Source organism: Ipomoea nil, unplaced genomic scaffold (assembly GCF_001879475.1).
Source record: "Ipomoea nil cultivar Tokyo-kokei standard unplaced genomic scaffold, Asagao_1.1 scaffold0256, whole genome shotgun sequence".
In the NCBI taxonomy this organism is placed as follows: domain Eukaryota; kingdom Viridiplantae; phylum Streptophyta; class Magnoliopsida; order Solanales; family Convolvulaceae; genus Ipomoea; species Ipomoea nil.
Genome location: NW_017616684.1, coordinates 295,319 through 315,833, shown reverse-complemented (window position 1 = coordinate 315,833; position 20,515 = coordinate 295,319). Strand labels below are relative to the sequence as shown.

At 34.0% G+C, this 20,515-nt stretch overlaps 1 protein-coding gene across 1 annotated transcript; it reads left to right on the top strand.

The window, feature by feature from the left end:
* Nucleotides 1–10,894: 10,894 nt before the first annotated feature.
* LOC109146994 (lupeol synthase-like) lies at nt 10,895–20,480 on the top strand. Its single transcript, XM_019294644.1, has 19 exons — nt 10,895–10,952; nt 11,082–11,284; nt 11,931–12,116; nt 12,288–12,377; nt 12,468–12,665; nt 13,519–13,603; nt 13,732–13,898; nt 14,011–14,199; nt 14,301–14,414; nt 15,111–15,230; nt 15,489–15,611; nt 16,201–16,299; nt 17,027–17,083; nt 18,043–18,089; nt 18,247–18,390; nt 18,528–18,705; nt 19,384–19,464; nt 19,646–19,729; nt 20,295–20,480. The coding sequence occupies exons 2-19, from the start codon at nt 11,087–11,089 to the stop codon at nt 20,403–20,405; spliced, it is 2,271 nt and encodes a 756-aa protein (XP_019150189.1). The 5' UTR covers nt 10,895–10,952; nt 11,082–11,086; the 3' UTR covers nt 20,406–20,480.
* The last annotated feature ends 35 nt before the right edge of the window (nt 20,481–20,515 follow it).

Sequence of the window (20,515 nt, the reverse complement as noted above, 5' to 3'; positions counted from 1 at the left end):
TTCTTTATAAATAAATCCAAAGACTTTACGATTCAAGTCAAAATTCTCTCTCTAGCATGTGTCTAGGATTTCTGGTTTTTCTCCTAGTTTTCTAGGTTTTCTGATGTTTTTTATGGTTTCTCCGGCGTCTCTCGTCGGTTTCTCTCCAGGCGACGCCCAATTTTCATGTCTGGTTCGCGTATGGCAGTAGCGTCAACATTTGAAGGTGTTACCGCACGCTGGGCTGACATGGTGTTTAAGGAGGAGGAGGAAGTTGCCTTCGAGCCCGTAGGTGACGAGGCAGGGGCGGTGGATGGTGTGGAGGAGGCGTGGACAGTAGTCGGACGTTTCTCGACTACCAAACTAGTGAAGGTGGAGTAGTTCATGCGGCAGGTCATGGTGTCTGTGTGGTAGCCGGTCAATGGTGTCCAAATTTCATAGCTGCAACCAAACCTATTCTTGTTTGTGTTTTGTCATAGAATCGACATGGAACGCGTCCTTGAGGAGGGACCTTGGTCTTTTGATAACTTTACTTTGGTTTGTAAGCAGGTTTAGGATGGGGTTATGCCCGGTGAGGTGGTGTTGGATTCGGTGGATATGTGGGTCCAGTGCCATGATCTCCCTATGGGGTATACGTCTGATATTATCCTTGAGTAGGTTGGGAATTTCATTGGTTTTTTTGTGCGCTGTGATAACCGGTTCACGGGTGCTCCGTGGAGGGCTTTCTACCGAATTCGGGTCTCAGTACCTATGTTGAGACCCCTTAAGCGACGCATGAAGCTGCTAAAACGGGACAAGATCACATGCTGGGTGTCGTTCAAGTACGAAAGATTGCATACTTTTTGCTTCTTTTGTGGCATGTTAGGGAACTCTTTTAAGTTCTGTTTGATGTAGCAATTTCAGACATGTCAAAAAACTTTTCCATTGCGAGTTCTGGTTCCCAAGCCAGCCCGTCCTCATGAGTACCTTAAGCTGGAACTGTTGTGGCTTGGGCAATCTACGAACAGTTCGCGAAGTGGTGGACATGGTGTCCTGTAAGTAACCCGACTTTGTGTTCTTGATGGAAACTAAGGTGAAACGTGATAATGTAGTGCGATTATGGGTCAAGCTTGGTTTCGATGATTTGTTCTATGTAGACTGTGTAGGTTTGAGTGGAGGTTTGGCGTTGTTGTGGAGGAAAAATAATATGGCTAGGCTCATTAGTTATTCTAGGAATCATGTGGATGTGAAGGTGTGTTTGGATGGTCTGGAGCATGTCGTATGTCGTGTTTTTATGGGTACCTGGAGAGGAGTAGGAGACAGGACTCATGGGATCTGTTAAGGCTTCTTGTTATACGTTTGTCTCTTCCTTGGGTTGTTATTGGTGATTTTAATGATCTCGTCTATTAGTCTGAGACGCGTGGGAGGGTGTCACACCCTAAGAGTCTTCTACGCAGCTTTGGGGAGACACTTGACGAGTGTGGCCTGTTATAGTTGCCCACGGATGGTTACCCGTTTACTTGGGAGCGGGGTAGTGGTACTGATGCTTGGGTGGAGGAGCAGTTAGATAGAGTGGTAGCAACCAGTGTTTGGCGTGGCATGCTGGAGGATGCTAGGGTGGTGAACTTACTGACTCGTACCTTAGACCATTCAGCCCTTTTCCTTGGTATAGCCGATTCAATGGGACGGGATGGGGGTGGGAACCAGGGTTTTTGTTTTGAGATGGCCTGGTTGCTGGATGCTGGGTTTCGTGGTGTAGTAGAGCAGGCTTGGGGTGATAGGTGTGGTGGCAGCTTTTTGGATAGTGTGAGGCTGACTGGTGATCGCTTATAGGAGTGGGGGTGATCATTTTCATATGTTTGGTAAGCAGATCAAGTTGTTGTGTGCGAAACTCTTAGCCTTACGAGGCCACATTGATGCGGCTTCTTTAGCCGATTATCAAATTGTTGAAGCTTAGTTGAATCAACTTGAGGCACAGCAGGATATCTATTGGAGACAGAGAGCCCCGATGCCAAAGTTCTATCATAGGTATGCTTCTTCCCGTAAGTGTAATGATGTGAGCCTAATTGTACATGTTTCTAGTATTGGTTTGAATCTATTTGTGGGGTTTACATTCATGAAGGGTTACTTTAAATGCACATTCTCTTGTTTTCTCATTAAGACATGGTTTTACACTTGATTTGAATGTTTTACGGTTAGTGTTTTGGAACCATTGTAGATCAATTGCAAAAGCACGGGAAGTTTTAGGACGAGTTTGGAGCCAAAACAAAGTCAATGTAAAGCTAAGGAGGTGGCTAAAATGCTTCAAAGAGAGCCAAAGAGTGGTACTTTCAATGGATTTGATCACAAGAACAAAACAAGGGAAAAGTGGAGCAAAAGACCAAAGAGTTGTAATTCCCGCTGAATTTGGCGAAACCTTAGTATTTTGATCAAATCTTACTCTAGGAATGTCCGATTCAGGTGATTCTTGCAGCATTGGAAAGAAAACTCGAAGGGCTACAACCTATGACTCAGCAAAAAACTCTACGCGTCGAAAATTTCCAGTGAAGTTTCATAACTTTTCAAAAGAGCAAGAAGTAAAAATTCGCGCACAGATTGGCGACAGTTCGGTGTTTGGACCATATCTTAGCCTAAGAATATCCAAATGAAGTTATTCGTGCGCCATTGGAAAGAATACTCGAAGGGCTACAACTCGTATAAAGACATAAAAGTAGTCTATATCAGAAGGGAAAATGGTCAAAATAATCTTGAAAACCGGACCTACGTCACTGGACGAGATTTTGGAAAGTTGTGTGAAAATTTCCTAATCTATTCCTATTGAGCTTCAACTATAAAAACCCCACTTTCCCTCAACCCTAGAGCATTCAAGATGTGTTTTGGCGACAAGAAAGAGGAGCATTGAGAGCTACAAGTTGTCTTGGGAAGCAAGAAGAAAGCTAGGGAGATTTGAGAGAATCGATTGGTTTATTCTTGTGCTCTCTTTGATTATTTGTAAACTCATTATTGTTGCTATGAATTCTATATTAGCCATGTGCGGCTAAGTTTTCTTAGAGATTCTTGGGTAAAAAGTATTTATGAACCTGTGTGACTGTGTTCTCAGATTGTTTAATATATTAATATTTGGGTTTTATACTTGTGTTGCAATAATTTATGTTGTTGGTGCTTGTAATTAGTGGCCATAGTTACTTGTTTCATAGTTTTCTTTGTGTCATAATGGGAGTTAGGCCTAATTTAGGGCACACACAATTGCACTTAACTGTTGCAACTTGGGAGAGGGCAAATTGGTTAGGGAGTTTAATTCTTGGTTATTACACATGGGAGATGGTAGTAGTTAGGAATTTATTTTGAATGCTTGTTCTTGTGTTGTTGTGTGTTTATATCGTGGGAGCGAATATTCACTTGTTTTAGGTTAGAGATTATGGGAGTAACTTTTTCCTTGTTGCATTCTCACACTTGTTTAAACCTAGATTTAATATTGCACATTAGATTGACATTAGGTGATTAAATACTTGAATCCCATAAATCTCATTATCTCTATTGTTTTCACAAACTTGCTACTTTGTTTTCTTTTAATTATTTTAATCAACCATCCATGATAATGATTAGGATTAGCTTCACAAGAATAGATTAGTAGCTAGTGCTTGATACGCCCCACTTCTCTGTGGATCGATAACCCGATACTCCGGGTAATTATTTGTTTGAGAATTATACTATAATCACGTAAGAATACTTTATCTAGAATTAAGGATTCTAATGGGGTGTGGGTTAGAAAGAATGCTATGAATGCTGTGATCTTGGATTACTTTGTGGATATATTTAAATCTAATGGTACGCCTGTTGGCGGGAAAGATTTCTTTAATAACATACCACCTAGAATTACTCAGACCCAGAATGATATGTTAGTCCGCCCCTTTGAAGCGGAGGAGGTCAACGTAGCCCTCTTCTCGATGTTCTTGGGGCCAAATGGTATGAACCCAGGGTTTTACCAACATTTTTGGGATGTGGTGGGGGTGATGTGACTTCCTTTGTGCTTGAGTGTTTGCATTCTGGAGCCTTCCTAGATGGGCTGAATGAAACAAATATTATCTTGATTCCTAAAAAGAAGGTCCCTGAGTTGGCGTCTGATTTGAGGCCTATTGCCCTGTGTAATGTGGTTTACAAAATTACGGAAAAAATGATGGCTAATAGGATGAAGCCTCTCTTAAATGGTGTGATCTCATAATCCCAGAGTGCTTTCAGTCCTGATAGGTTGATCACAGACAATATTCTCATTGCTGCGGAGGTGGGTCATTATTTAAATAGAAAGTAGTGTGGAAGAATTTGTTGGGGGGCTCTGAAATTGGATATGACTAAAGCTTATGATAAAATGGAATGGTATGGTCTTTCTTGCGTAGTATGCTTGTGGCTCTGGGGTTTGCTAATAGATGGGTGGAATTAATTATGTTGTGTGTTACATCTGTCTCCTATAATGTTCTTGTAGATGGTTCTAGAGGAGGCGGGTTCACACCCACCCGTGGCTTAAAACAGGGGGATCCACTATCCCCGTACTTATTTATTATTTGTGTTGAAGAGCTGTATCTCCTTTTGCATAATGTTCAGGCTCAAGGTTTAATCCATGGTTGTAGGGTGGCTAAGAGAGCACCAACTATCTCTCTCTCTTTTTTTTTTTTTTTTTTTTTTTTTTTTTTTTTTGTGCAGATGATAGCCTATTGTTCTTTAAAGCTAATTGACAGGAAACAAGTGTGGTTAAGTAGTGCCTACAAACTTATGAGCACCTCTCAGGTCAATCTGTTAATTACGATAAGTCTAGTGTCTGCTTTAGTAAAAATACTAGATGATGATATGGACGCGGTGGTGGGTATACTTGGAGTTATTCAAGTTCCTAATTTTGGAAAATATCTGTGTTTGCTATCATTTATTGGGGGGAATAAGAGGTTGTGTTTTCTTATATTGAGAAAATTAAGCAAATGATAGGGTCATGGAATAAAAAGTTACTAACTCAGGCAGGCAAGGAGATCCTTTTGAAAAGTGTAGCACAGTCTATGCCAACTTTTTCAATGAGTGTTTTTCTGCTTACTGACTCTTTATGTATGGCTATTGAAAGATGTATGAACAGGTATTGGTGGACCAAGGGTGGCGCCAATGGGAGTGTTATTCATTGGATGGCCTGGGACAGGCTTTGTAAACCCAAGGTTGTTGGTGGTTTGAGTTTCAAAGACCTTCAAGCTTTTAATATGGCCATGTTAGGCAAGCAGGTTTGACGTTTCCTCACAAAACCAGAATCGCTAGCTGGCCGTGTGTATAAGGCAATATATTTTCCTAAGACCTCATTTTTCTGATACTAATGTAGGAAATAACCCCAATTACTGTTGGAGTGCGAGGAACGATGCGGTATGGGAAGCGTGTATGCAGCCCCCGTCATGTGTCTGGAGGCGTGTTGCTACTGCCATCGTCGCATGGGATGCTGCCGCGGTGCCACGGGCTCATCCTCCTACACAGCAGCAGCCGCTGCCTCAGCTGCACTCGTATGGGTTACGTTACTTCTTCGACGCGGCCTTCTTCGCGGATACGGGCAGGGCGTGCTTCGAAGCAGTCTTATTCTCGGCAGATGCTCGGTTCTTGGTTGCCGCAAACAGTCCGCTACCATTTTTATCAAATGCGCTCACAGCTGAATCCCTTGCTTGCAAGGAGGCGCTGTCTTGGTTGACGGATCGTGCGGTTGAGTCGATAGCCTTTCACATGGATTGCTTGGCACTTCATCATTTCATTAATTGCTCGGGGAGCTCACCTAGATCGTATGTTGGAGTGGTTATTGAGGATTGTAAGGCTATACTGGCCTTGTTAATTACTTGCTCTTTATTTTTATTGCGTAGACAGTTAAATATTATTGCTCATTCTTAGCTACTAAAGTCGTTTCTCAGGAGGGTGCTCTGTACTGGGACTCTGTCTCTCCTGACTTTGTTTCTTCGCTCTTGCAGTAATTAATTTCACCTTATAACCCACGACTTTCAACTCATAAGACCGACACTCTAACCGACGAAGCTATAAAACCATACATTTATTATCATGTAACCAACACACTAACCAAATGACCCCAAAATAACCACTTACATGGTGTCACTTTCATGTTAATACTAATTTCCGATCTGTATGAAGAAATCAAGTCCAAAAAGCTGTTTGGCAAAGTGTTTAAGAATATGAAAAATTGATTTTTATAAGTAACACAAAGATTTATGGAAGTCTCTTTTACTCTACGATTAGAATTTTTCAGTGTGAATAAAATCAAGCCCATAAGACTTTTTAAAAGTATTTAAGCATATGAAAGATTAATAAAAATGTGATAAGCCCAAAAGGCTCTTTGGCCAAGTCTTTAAGAATAGCTAAATTACATTGTGGACCATGATCCACCATGTAAGGTGGACCGCTAACATAAGGTATATTTTTAATATACTAAAGATATATTATTTGTATATTGAAGGTTCATTACTTGATAATGAATCTTTAGTATACAAATAATGTATCTTCAGTATATTAAAAATGTACCTTATGTCAGTGGTCCACCTTACGAGGTGGATCATGGTCAATGGTATAATAATTGTTAAGAATATGAGAAATTAATAAAAATGTGACACAAAGATTTACGAAAGCTTCTCCTACTCTACAATTTTTAAACTAAGGGTGCGATTAGAAACTAAAAATCTGACATCCATAACTCATTTTTCAGAATTTCGATCTAGTGTTTGAATATTCAAAGAAAATAAAGTCAAAAGAAAATTTTCATTTTGCTCAACAGGAAAAAAAGTATAATTTGGCAAAAAAAAAATTCCTGAATTTTTAGTCGGACCACCAGTTTGCTGACATTCAAACAAAAACCAAAAAAGTAAAATATTTTCTGAAAAATATTTTCCAAGTTTCCAAATGAACTCTAAATATTACATTACATTTTGTAATACTTTTTTACTTAATTGGTCTTGATTAGGCTTGAAACTCGCGACTTTCCGCTCATAAGACAATACTCTAACGAACTAAGTTACAAGAACTAGCATCAAGTTATAAGTGTTATAACCACACAAATGTTGCAAGTCGTTGTATTGAATATTGTTGACATCAATACTGACAATATCAAAAACAACTAGGTACACTTCAGTGTTTGTATCAAGTATAACATGACACAAGTGTTGTCGTGTTGATCAACATTTTTTTAATTTTTTCTATATATATATATATATATATATATATATATATATATATATATATAATTAATATCGAATCAATTTGAAGAGTGCAATGACAAAGCTTTGTTACTTTTTCATTCACTTCTCTTTAAAAACAAAAACAAAAATTTAATACATCAAATATAAATAATGTACTGTTTGAATGAAAATTAATAAGAGTAATACAAGAGACTCCTAATATTTTTCTTCTCCAATTCATTCATTATGACTTGACAATATCTAATTGGTAACTAAATTTTTTTAATAAGTGGTGAGGCAACCAATTCATGATACTCAATGAGTGAAAGTCACAAGTACACTAGGAAAGAAAATATTGGAGGGGAAGAAAGCATTTTTCAATTAATAAATATGATAAATCTACTTCTTTACCAAATGTTAGATATACAATAGTCTAACTATATGAACCATAGTATACGAGAAACCTGACCTCGTATGATAGCGGAAGCGTAGCCATGTAGATCTCCAGCCATAGTTGATGTTCCTGTTGTGTTGCCTCTTAACGATAGACCGTCAGCCATGTTTTGCCTCAGACCTGACTCAGAACCCTAGATGGTGTATTGGTGTCTACTGAGCGGTCTGAGTACCGTAACTGAATGTGCTATCTAATCCATAATCCTGTATCCCATCAATCCAGGTTATATTAGGCACAGAGTTTGGTTGACTAACAACTACTAGTTATTAAGTCCAACCAGACCACTTAATAAGCCTAGTCAACTTGCACCACTTAATTAAGGCCCTAATAAACTTTACTAATAAAGTAGAATCATTTAAAGATAATTATGTTAATTAATAATTTATTGTTATTGGGTTTAATAAATTTAATTGTCTTTATTTTTAATATGTTGTTTTCATAAGGGAGTTGTTTTTATTGTTATTATTTATTTACTAGTATTTGTCCCGTGCGATGCACGGAAAATATGTTATAAAAATATACCCTATATGAGATTTATTCATATATAAAATTTTTGTTATTTAATAATTATTATGTGTGAATTCCTATGATAAAATTATGAACATAAATATATTTACAATTAAAATAATATTTAAGGTGGGTAATTACTACAAATCTTAAACTATATTAAAAATTTAGTACATAGTATTTAATATTACAATTTTTAAGTACTTAGTAAACTACAATAGTAATTGAATTACAATTTTAGAGTCACCGCGGATCAAAATTTTTAGACCTTTGAGATTTCTAACTCTAGATGTAGCAACATACAATTGACCTTTAAAGACCAAAATCACAATCTTAGTTCGAACATTGATTTTTTCTTCCAAATACTATCGAATTAAGTGTGTAATTAATAAAAGATGAGAACTAATAATTCGAGAATATAATCTTAATGTTACTAAGCCTACTTCACGTCAATTAAGTTGGAGAGTGTTGTTGGATAGTATCCGATGAATCCACGAATAACACATCTTTGTCTCCGTAGTCCTCAATATGCACATTGACAATCTTAAATATTAGGCCGCCTAGCTATGCCATATATTAATTTCAAACTTATGAACTTTGGGGTTGCATGCAATAAAAAGTATATTTTAAATCTACTAAGGGTACATTATATATGTATGTAAGGTACTTTAAATATAAAAATAATATATTTTTAATATATTAAAAATGTATTTGATATTCATGATCCATACAATTATGTGGACCATCGTTCACACAATAATTTGCCAGTAGAAATTGAAATATAAATAAATAATTATATATATATATATATATATATATATATATATATATATATATATATATATATATATATATATATATATATATATTAGAAACTGTCAGTAGAAATTATTATCATTATTATTGTTACAATTATTATTATTATTATTGTTATTATAATTAACAATATTATTATGGTCTTGTGAAAAATTAAATGTTGACACCATTTAATTTTCACAATAACAATATTATTATGGTCTTGTGAAAATTAAATGTTGATTATCACCATTTAATTTTCACAAGACCATATGGCTTTATTATATATAGAATTTATTTATTATTATTATTGTTGTTATTAATTTATTATTATTATTACTATCTAGATAATTAAATATTAATTTTACTATTATTTTTATTGACTATTTTTTGTAATTATCATTATCTAATTATTATTTATAATTATTAAACTCTAGTGAAATCTTCCTTTGAGTTAAAAGGAGAAATGTGGAGTAAGGATTTCACAAATGACCATAAAAACATTGTCTCATTATCTCTTTCCTTACTCTCTTTACTTTGCTTGCAACCGATCCAAATCACAGACACATATCTTCATCATACACTTTACCAAGCAAACCCAAACAAGCTACTATCAAACTTTAACATGTTTAAGACTTCCATTATAAAACAACTTTGATAATTTTTATTTACGTAAAAAAGTTTAAAAAGTCTATTCAAACTTCTCTTCTTTCTAGACTTTTACTTGCTCGGGACCAACATTGTTACATTATAACATATTAGTACAACTTCCATTACAACAAATTTTGGTTCACTCTTTTTCAAATATTAGTGCACTGTTATATACTCTTAAACTTGTCCAGTGCACATCCAAAATTAGAAATATTTACAAAAATGCCACCATGATATATAAGGGGAGGGGCAACTCCATTTCCCCCTTTCCTTCCAGCCGTGTAACTAGGTTGAGATTGGTACAAATTATCATATCTGTAAGAGTTAATTCCCATGGTTCTCCGACTATAGCATTTTCTCAAATTAATTTCTTGACTTTTAATTGCACCCAAAGTGGTCCTCTGACTATTGAATTTTAAGTCAAAATGGCCATCCATTAGCTTTGGTGTTAAGTGGGTGTTAAAATGAAGGGCAAAAGGTAGTGACAATTTATATTGTTTGTTATTTAGACCTTTGACCAGCTCATTTTTTTAAATAAAAATCATAATAATAAAAACCTTGACCAGTTGATTTCTTCCAGCGAAACAATTACTCCAAATACCCAAATTAAGCAATAAACATATTTTCTCTTTCTTCCCAGCGAAACGATTCTGCCAAATTGCGACCGACATGAAACATATTTTCCCCTTTTTAAAAATGCGCCCTGATTATTAATTTTTTTTCGTGTTGGTTTGGCAGAATCGTTTCGCTGGGAAGAATGGGAAAATAGGTTTATTGTTTAATTTGAAGATTTGGGGTAATTGTTTCGCTGGAAAGAAATCGGCTAGTCAAGTTTATTTTTTATTTTTGAGTACTGCATTGCAAGTAGTGGCTAGTCAAGTCTTTTTTTTTTTTTTTTTTTTAAATGAGCTGGTCAAAGGTCTAAACAACAAACAATATAAATTGTTCCTTTTCCTTTATTTTAACACCCACTTAACACCAAAGTTAACGGATTACTATTTTGGCTTAAAATTCAATAGTAAGAGGATCACTTTGGATGCAATTAAAAGTGAAGAAACCAATTTAAAAAAAAAAAAAAAAAAAAAAGATCATAATCGGAGGACCATTTTGAGAATTAACTCTCTCGGTAACAAAAACTTATAGCAAAAAGTTGCGATATATAGTACGTCATGCATGGAGATGGAGTATGCATGCAATTTTTGTGTTTAGTACAAAAATTCGAGTAAACGGCAGGAAAATAGGCATTCGTTTGGAGTCATCGATAATAAATTGCCAACTAAAAAATTGCCAAACCAAATGCCTAAGTCCAACCTTTCTCCAACAACTATATATATATCATTAGTCATCAATTCGATCAACACAATATAATCCAACAATCTCCAAAATTCTTTAAGGTACGAGAATTCTCATTGTTTCTTCGATCGAGAAGCACTAACTTAACTGGTGCAATTTTTTATTTAAGAAAAAAAAAACATTTTTTTTGTTGCCTAGCTAATGTACAAGGCTGTGATCTATATGTGCAGTAAAAATGTGGAAGCTAAGGATAGCTGAAGGGAAAGACCCACTACTCACCAGCACCAACAATTTCATCGGAAGACAACACTGGGAATTCGATCCCGACGCCGGAACGCCGGAGGAGAGAGCCCAAGTCGAAATGCTACGTGCCGACTTCAAGAGGAATAGATTCAAATTTCAGCAAAGTTCCGATCTACTAATGCGATTGCAGGTAACTGGTACTGTCACATTTTGGAATGACAAAGTGTTAGACTTGCATTTTAAGTCTCTGCCCAACAATCTCTTAACTAGAGGTGGCAAAATGAGCGGAAACCCGTGTACCATCCCTAAACCGCCCCACAAAGGGGCAAGTTAAACCCTAAAATTTTTAGCTCATGCGGGTTGGCAGGCTACGTAGCCCAGATTGTGGGCTAACCCGCAAACTTTCCAAAAGTTTACTTTTTGAAGAGCCCGTAGGCCGGCTCGCTAAAGCCCACAAAAGTTTCAACTCGTGGTGGAACTGGCCAGCATACATTGGCAATTTGGCACTACTACTATTAACGACCAATTACTGGACTTGGCCCTTTAGGATCTTCCGCCCCAACAATTATTGTGTGGACCATGGTCCACACAGTGACATGTGGACTATAATAAAAAGTACATTTTTAATATACTAAATGTACATTATTTGTGTATGTTTCTGAATGTACATTATATAATATAGTATATACTCAGTACACAAATAATGTACATTCCTTAAATGCAATGTACATTTTTAATATACTAAAAGTACATTACTTTTGTACTGAATGTACATTATTTTTCAGTATACAAAATATGGTGGTTATAATGCATTGATTGATATATTATTATTACAGTTTAAGAAGGAAAATGAATGTGGTCCGATTCCGGCAGCCATTAAGGTGAAAGAAGGAGAGAGTATCACAGAAGAAGCAATTACAAGTACACTTAGAAGGGCTATCATCTTCTACTCATCGATTCAGGCTAACGACGGCCACTGGCCCACAGAGTCATCCGGCTCTTGTTATTTTCTTCCATCCTTTGTAACTTCAATTCTTTCTTTCTTTCTTTTCTATCTGCTTTTTCTTCTTTTCTTTCAACAAACCTTACAGCATTGAGTTTTTCTATAGAATTTTTTACCTTTCATGTAAGATAGAATTTTTTTTTTTTTTTTTTTTTTTTTTGTTTAACTAAATATGAAGCCTTGGCTGCAGGTTATAGCCTTGTATGTAACAGGAGGACTGGACACTGTTCTAACCTCGGAACACCAGAAAGAGATGATTCGTTATCTGTACAATCACCAGGTTAGGTTCTAAATGGGTTCCATTTTTATTTTTTGGGGGGTTTTTTGAACATTTCTTAATTATTATATTTAAAATTTGTTGGTGATTAAGAATGAAGATGGAGGTTGGGGGTTACACATAGAGGGGCCTAGCACCATGTTTGGTTCAGGAATAAGTTACGTGACGTTGCGATTGCTTGGGGAAGGCCCTGAAGATGGAGAAGATATGGCCATGGCTAAGGGTCGGAAGTGGATTCTTGACCATGGTGGTGTTACCGGCATTCCTTCTTGGGGAAAATTCTGGCTTGCTGTATGTCAAATCCACTTTATATTGAATTTATTATGCAACTATTATAATAATATAATATAATTACAAAAGTTGTCAAAGTCCAATAACCTTGTGGTTTAGTACCAATATGGTTGGCGTGGTGGTTCAGCACCTCGTTCCTTAAGTATGAGGTTGGGAGTTTGATCCCCGCTCATGTGAATGGAACAAACCATTTGACCAATCCTTTACGACTTAATGTGCTGACAGTAGGAACGGGGATTAGTCTTCTGGTTATCGGCTGGAGGGATACCTTTGGACAGCCAAAAAAAAAAACTTTGTGGTCTAGTGATACCAAGTTGTTCTCGAAAAATTGTGGGTTTGAGCTTTATAACTTTTAGTTGAAATAGCCAAAAATCATGCCAAAGGTTTAGGCTTTAGCCAATGAGGATCTGCCTACTTTGAGCATAATTCCCATGCCAAGTTGTTATCTCATATGAGAGGTTGTGGGTTCGAGCTTTACAACTTTTAATTGAAATAGTCAAAAATTCATGTCAAAGGTTTAGTCTTTAGCCAAGGAAGATTTGCCCACTTTGAGCATAATTCCCACACTGCCTCTTTCAAGTATCGGTCTTTAATCTCTTTCTAAAATACTGCTTATTAAACCAGTGAGCTAAACTAGCTCCTATGCCAAATGCTATTTTATCTAACCGTACCATTTGTACATTTTGATTTTTGACTAGAGATTATTCATCCCTGTAATATGTGATTAACTAACTATCATTTTGTTCATTAAAAAACAAAAACCTTTCCTCGATCACATAATTTCATTTCTTGATATTGCATTGCAAGAAGAATTATATTATTTTTCTTATTTTAATCAAACATATTATTATAGGTAGTGGGGGTATACGAGTGGGATGGTTGTAATCCTTATCCCCCAGAATTAATGCTTCTTCCCAAGCGTTTCCCTATCCATCCAGGTAAAATAATTACAATATTATTCTATTTTCAACTTATAAATATTGCTTTCAAAAAAAAACTTATAAATATTCATAAATGCTAGCATTTTTTTGTCTTCTCACATTCTTTTTTGGATAATAAAATGCAGGTAATTTTATGTGCTATAATCGCCTCACTTTCGTTCCCATGACGTATTTATATGGGAGGAGGTTCGTTGGACCACTAACTGAAGTGGTTCTCTCTTTAAGACAAGAAATCTATACGCAACCTTACAACAATATTAACTGGAACAATTTTCGCTTCGAGTGTGCTAAGGTGATGTGTTATTTTTCTATAATATTTTATACTAAAAGTAAATTTGTTACTTCACTAAATTTGCATAAAATTTGATTTTTAAAAATGAGTTGACAATTTTGTGGATTTTTAGGAAGATATAAATTATCCACCCAATACAATGCCCTATTATATCTATGGGTTTTATCACCACATTGTTGAGCCTGCCCTAAGAATTTGGCCATTTTCAAAGATAAGAGAGAAAGCCCTCAAGGCGATAATGGACTATATTCATTACGAGGATGAAAGCACCAATTACCTTTGTATAGGCAATGTACCAAAGGTAACTTGAGGACCAAAAAGAGTTTTTTTTTTTTTTTTTTTTTTTTTTAATTATCAAAAAGTTTATAATAATGTCCTTTAATTTGTTGTTTACTTTTGAAGGCTCTTTGCATAATTCCTTGTTGGGATGAGGAACCCAATTGTGAGGCATTTAAAAGGCATCTTGCTCGTATCCCGGATTACTTCTGGGTAGCAGAAGATGGCATGAAAATTCAGGTTATTATTAGTTTATTACCATTATTATCTTCTCCAAAAGGTTGAATTCTCAACTCCAAAGGTCTTCATGGACCCCACACTCTGGCCGACATATATTTGGGATGATGTAAACGGATCATTGCCCAGTTTGAGAATAATCCTTACTCTGTCATATCATTGTCGAGTTTCAAACCTAGCTTAGTCTCTTCCCCAAATATTGTCGACTGGACAAGTGAGTTAAACTAATATGTGCTGTGCTGGATTATTATTACCATTATCATTATCATTACATGTTGTTGTGATGATCGAAAAGACAATAAAGATTACCAAGGACATTGTGGTTTATTGGTATCTGGTTGCTTCCTTATGTGGGAGGTCTAGGGCTTGAGACAAACTAAAATACTTAGCCTATAGGTCAATTTTGGCTTATTTAATTTGACCACATTTAGTTGTTTGACTTGGTTTAAAATGTTAAAATTCAGAAAGTTACTCAAAAGCAACTTTTTTAATTAGCTTTTTGAGAAAAGAAATTATACCAAACAGCTATGAACTAACTAACAGCTAATTTACCAAACACTTTTCTACAATCAGCTAATGTTATCAACTAGTTATATCCTCTAATTAATTCAATCAGCTAACAATCATTTACCAAACGACGCCTATATATTGTTACTGTCAATTGGATGATAACATTATTGAAAAAAAAATTAAGTGCAGAGCTTTGGAAGCCAAATGTGGGATTTATCGTTTTCCGTCCGAGCACTTTTGTCCAGTAATCTTGCAGAAGAATATTGGCCAACACTTAAGAAGGCACATCAATTTTTGAATGCTTCTCAAGTTAGTTCCTTTTTCATTTGATCAACTTTCTCTCTCTCTCTCTCTCTCTCTCTCTCTCTATATATATATATATATATATATATATATATGACTATTTGTATTATTTGTTGGGCCGCAGCCCAAATAGCCGAATTCAGCATCCTGCCATCAAATTGTACATATCGTTGTCTGCTACATAAGTATAAGGAAATAAAATTATGTATTCGTTATTAGTTATAATTTTTGAAGTAGTAATAAACGTTTGATCCTATAATCCAGATTAGGAACAATCCTCCTGGCAATTTTGGTGCCAAGTATCGACACAGCAACAAAGGGGCATGGACATTCTCAATGCGAGACCAGGATTTGCAAGTCTCAGATTGCACAGCCGAAGGCCTATTGGTATATATATATATATATATATATATATATATATATATATATATATAGTCTTTTCTATTCGCGATGCGCATAAACATATGCCCAATATTTATATATATTTTTTAAAAATAGTTAACAAATTCTTACTAATTTAAATTATATAAAATCAAATTTATTTATTATAATAATCTAATACATAATGTCTACAAATATTATTATTGATCATTAAAGAATATAAGAAAATATATGGTGGATGCATGTGCATGGTAATAATGATGGAAAAAATAACGGAAGTTATAATGATAGGAATATTTTTGTCCAAAAAATTATATAGTATAACTCTAAAAGTACAATGTATAAAATGATTAGCATTAAAAAATATGAACATAAATGAGGAATATAAATATGACACTGTACTAATACGAAATCAAAGATAAATGTGTTACATCTCAACTAATACTTCAAAGTTATGATTTTGTGCATGTACACACATAAATATGATGCTCAACAATCTATCACATTATTCACATCCAGTAAAAGAAAATATTGGCTTCGATTTTCTTCTTACTTTTTTCTCTTTTTTTTTTTCTCCATTACTATTATATTATAGGTTGCACTTAGGTTTTCGCAAATGCCTACCGAACTCGTTGGTGAAAAAATTGAGACACAACGTTTGTACGATGCTGTGAATGTTGTTTTGTCCCTACAGGTAATAATTTTTCTTCAAATTCTTATAAGACCAACTTTGGGGGGAGGGGGATGTGGCTTTGAGATTTTGGTCAATTTTCTACCGTCCATCTTGGATGATCTAATAGACAAGGTTGAAAATTTTTTTTTAAAAAAATGCAGTAATATTTTTATAGTTTTTATGAACTTTGGATGTTCATTGGATAAAGTTTGATAGTGCATCAACTGATAGTGTAATCAATCTGTACCAATAATGCATTTAAGTTTGTTGTGCCATAACATATGAGTGCACATTATAGTGTAAACAAATTAGAGTTTACTCCTTTCAAAAAAAAAAAAATTAGAGTTTACTCTTTACAGATCTTAATTAAGTCCACTCTTAATTATCCACATGCGTACTCTCAAATGTATCACAGTGCTAAACAAAAGTTTTGCATTATTTGCTAAAATGACACTACATATTTTCTTAGATTATATTTTAGCCTTATTCATTAAATTATCTTAGATGAACATATCATATCAGTCTAGTTTTTTTTTTTTTTTTTTTTTTTTTGCGGGGAGACTTTTTCTATATCATATTAGTCCACAATTGGAAGTAATAATAATTTTTTTTTTTTTAAATGGGATGCATGACACATATGTTTAGTAAACTATTTTTTGTTCAACTTTTTGTAATTTTTATCGAATTTAGTTTAATGAATAAAGTTTATATATTTAATAAAATAAATAAAAAATATTGTTTATGACAGAATGCTAATGGAGGATTTAACCCATGGGAGCCAGTACGAGCACCTCGTTGGGTTGAGGTAATTCAATCATCTTTTATTAGTAATTTTTGTGTATGTTATTGTGAATATATATATATATATATATAACTTATTCACTTTCAATCATTTGAGTGTAGTAATATTTTCACTTTTATTAGTTTTCAATGTTTTTTTTTTTTTTTTTTTTTGAATGCTACTAGCTCTATTACATTGTAGTATCTGTCCATATACTTCTCAACCTACTGAAACACAAAGAGCTAATAACACCTCCACTGAGGCTCGAACACACAACCTTCTAAATGAAAGTCCAACCCGGATACCATTAGACCACATAGTCCTGGTAGTTTTCAATGTTTATTTGTTTCATTCTTAACTTTTTTACTTTAAAAAGAATTCCATTTTATTCTAAAATGCCCTCAGTTTTTTTTAAAGAATTTCACCAAACTACATCTTGAGGGTGTTTGGTAAATAATGGTTAGTTGATAGTTGTTAGTTGATTGGGTTAGTGTGTTTGACTAGTTGATAGCATTAGCTGATTGTAGAAAGATGTTTGGTAATTTAGCTGTTAACTGATAACTGATTACATGTAAAATGACTTTCTCAAAACACTGATCGAAAAAACTGTTTTGAGTAACTTTTTTGAATTTTAGCGTTTTAGAGCAATAAGCTGTTATAAAAAAACTAATTAATCAAAATTGTTTAACCAAATCAAACATCTAATAGTGGCTAAACAAGTCAAAATTAACTGATAAGCTAACTATGTTATCAAACATAACCCTTAGCTTACTACATATAAGGGCCATTTTAGATGATATTTTGAACTACATCTTAAAAAAATAATAATAATAATAATAATAATAATAATAATAATAATAACTAAAGCTAAAAAGTCATAATCGAAGAACTAGAAGTGAATAAACGCAATATTTTATTTTAAACTATTATATATAAACAATATTCTCGATCATAATTGTTTTTTTTTATTTGCTCAATTTCAGAAGCTCAATGTTTTGGAGTTCTTAGAAGATGTTATCATTGAGAGAGCGTGAGATTCATTCTCCATTCTAGTCAATGTCCAGGACAATAATATCGCTAAAAAAAAAAAAAGATTCATACAATTACTCTTTCTGAGTTATTTACGGTAAATATTTTATGGGGCATATTTTTTTGACAAAAAAATAAAATAAAATTGTATTTTCCAGGTATGTGGAGTGCACTTCATCTGCAATTCAGGGTCTATTGATGTTCACAAAGTTACACCCTCAGCACAGAAAAAATGAAATAAAAAGTAGCATCCAAAGAGCCATAGAATTTGTCGAAAATGTTCAAAACCCCGATGGATCATGGTACGATAATTCTGTTCGTGACTAAAATCACCGTAGTCTTACAAAGTTAAAAGATATATTTTGTAACTTTTTAATAAAATGAATTAAACCTTTTATAATTATAATAATAATTGGAAATTGTGATTATTAACTACTAGGATTGGTAGCTGGGGAAATTGCTTCACATATGGAACATGGTTTGGAGTGGAGGCATTAGCCAGTTGTGGGAAGAATTACAAGAATAGTGTTGCAGTGCGCAAGGCTTTTCAGTTTTTGCTCTCAAAGCAGCTCCCTGATGGGGGGTGGGGAGAGAGTTATCTATCTAGTGCAAAAAAGGTTTGGAATATTATATATATATATATATATATATATATATATATATATATATATATATATATATATATATATATAGGTTGGATCAAAACTACGGCTCCGGTGCAACTTATAAAGCCTGTATGTACAGTTCGCATATATTTGCACGGGAGCCGTGGTTTTGGTCCTGTCAATATATATCAATGTTGTAAAAATCGCGTCTAGACATTCTAGGCGCCCAAGGCGGTCCCAGACGTCTAGAGGGCGCCTAGCGATTTTTTCAATATATATATATATATATATATATATATATATATATATATATATATATATATATAGGCCGGATAAAAATGAGAACCACTACTCCCGTGTGAACATGCAAACTACACAATTAGGCTTTAGGAGTTGTACAATCAGGCATTACAGATTGTTACACAATCGTAAAATTAGAAGTTACATAATCAGATATTACAAGTTGCACATCCCAAAATACAAAAGTAAGTAGTTACTGAAATACGAGTTTTCAAGTTGCAGAATCATTTATGCATGAATGAAAAATCAAGTATTACAAGTTGCACAATAGATAGTTCGTATATGTTCACACAGAAAAAGTGATTCTCATTTAATTCTTATTTTATATATACATATTGCTATTATTCTTACATGAATTTTGGTTTTTTAAAACTTATGTCTGCTTATTAGGTGTACACAAACCTTGAAGACAATCGATCACATTTGGTTCATACTTCTTGGGCTCTGTTAGCTCTTATTGCAGCTGGCCAGGTCAGTATAAACTTTTTTTGGACTCTTATCAAATTGAATAAAAATTAGTTTTAAAATATTACTTGAATGTTGAAATGACAAATCCTATAAGCTAATGGTGAAAAATGCGTGTTTTTTTTTTTCCATTTTTATTGGTATTTTTGTTTTAATCAAAATATATATTTGGTATGGCGAAAATCAGGCAGAAATAGATCCAACACCGATTCACCGAGGAATCAGAGTATTGATAAATTCACAGATGGATGATGGAGACTTCCCTCAACAGGTATATTACTCTCTTTTTCTTTAATTTGCATTTCAATATTTGAATAAACATTAGAAATTAAGATAAAATTAATAAATCATCTTTCAAACATTTAATTTCAATTCGTTGCAAACTTTTGTACTTTAACCCACAACACTAATTATTATTATTACGGAGCTCGGATATATACACTCTCATCATATTAAGGATTTATGTAATTTTCACTTCAATTTTTTTTGGGTTTAATTTTTACTTCAATTTTTTTTGGATTTAATTTCTACTTTAATTTTAGAAATACTCCATGATGTGACTATTTGGTATCGGTGTTAATGCTTTTTTTCCCTTCATCAAGTAATCATAATTAGAGAATATAAAATTGAATTAAAACGTGTTGCTCTCTAGTATTTTAATTTTTGGTATATAATATAGTTTGTCATTATTTTCGTTTATCCATTTGAGTAAAATGATTCCTAGCTTTGTGTGGTGTGGGAGGCCTATAAACTAATTAATAATCATTCGGTGTGTTAGCTGATATTAGATTAAATTTTGAGTAATAGTTAATAATAATAAAATTTGTAAATTTCAGGAAATTTCGGGAGTATTTATGAAGCATTGTGCGCTAAATTATTCATCATATCGGAATATTTTTCCCATATGGGCACTGGGACAATATCGTCGACTTGTTCTATTTGCATAATTGCCACTTAACAAATGTTTCAAATGCCCATATTCAACAAATAAACTATTGTTATATTTTAATAGTAGAAATAAATTATTTGTGTTGGCTAAAAGTAAAATGTTGTTATA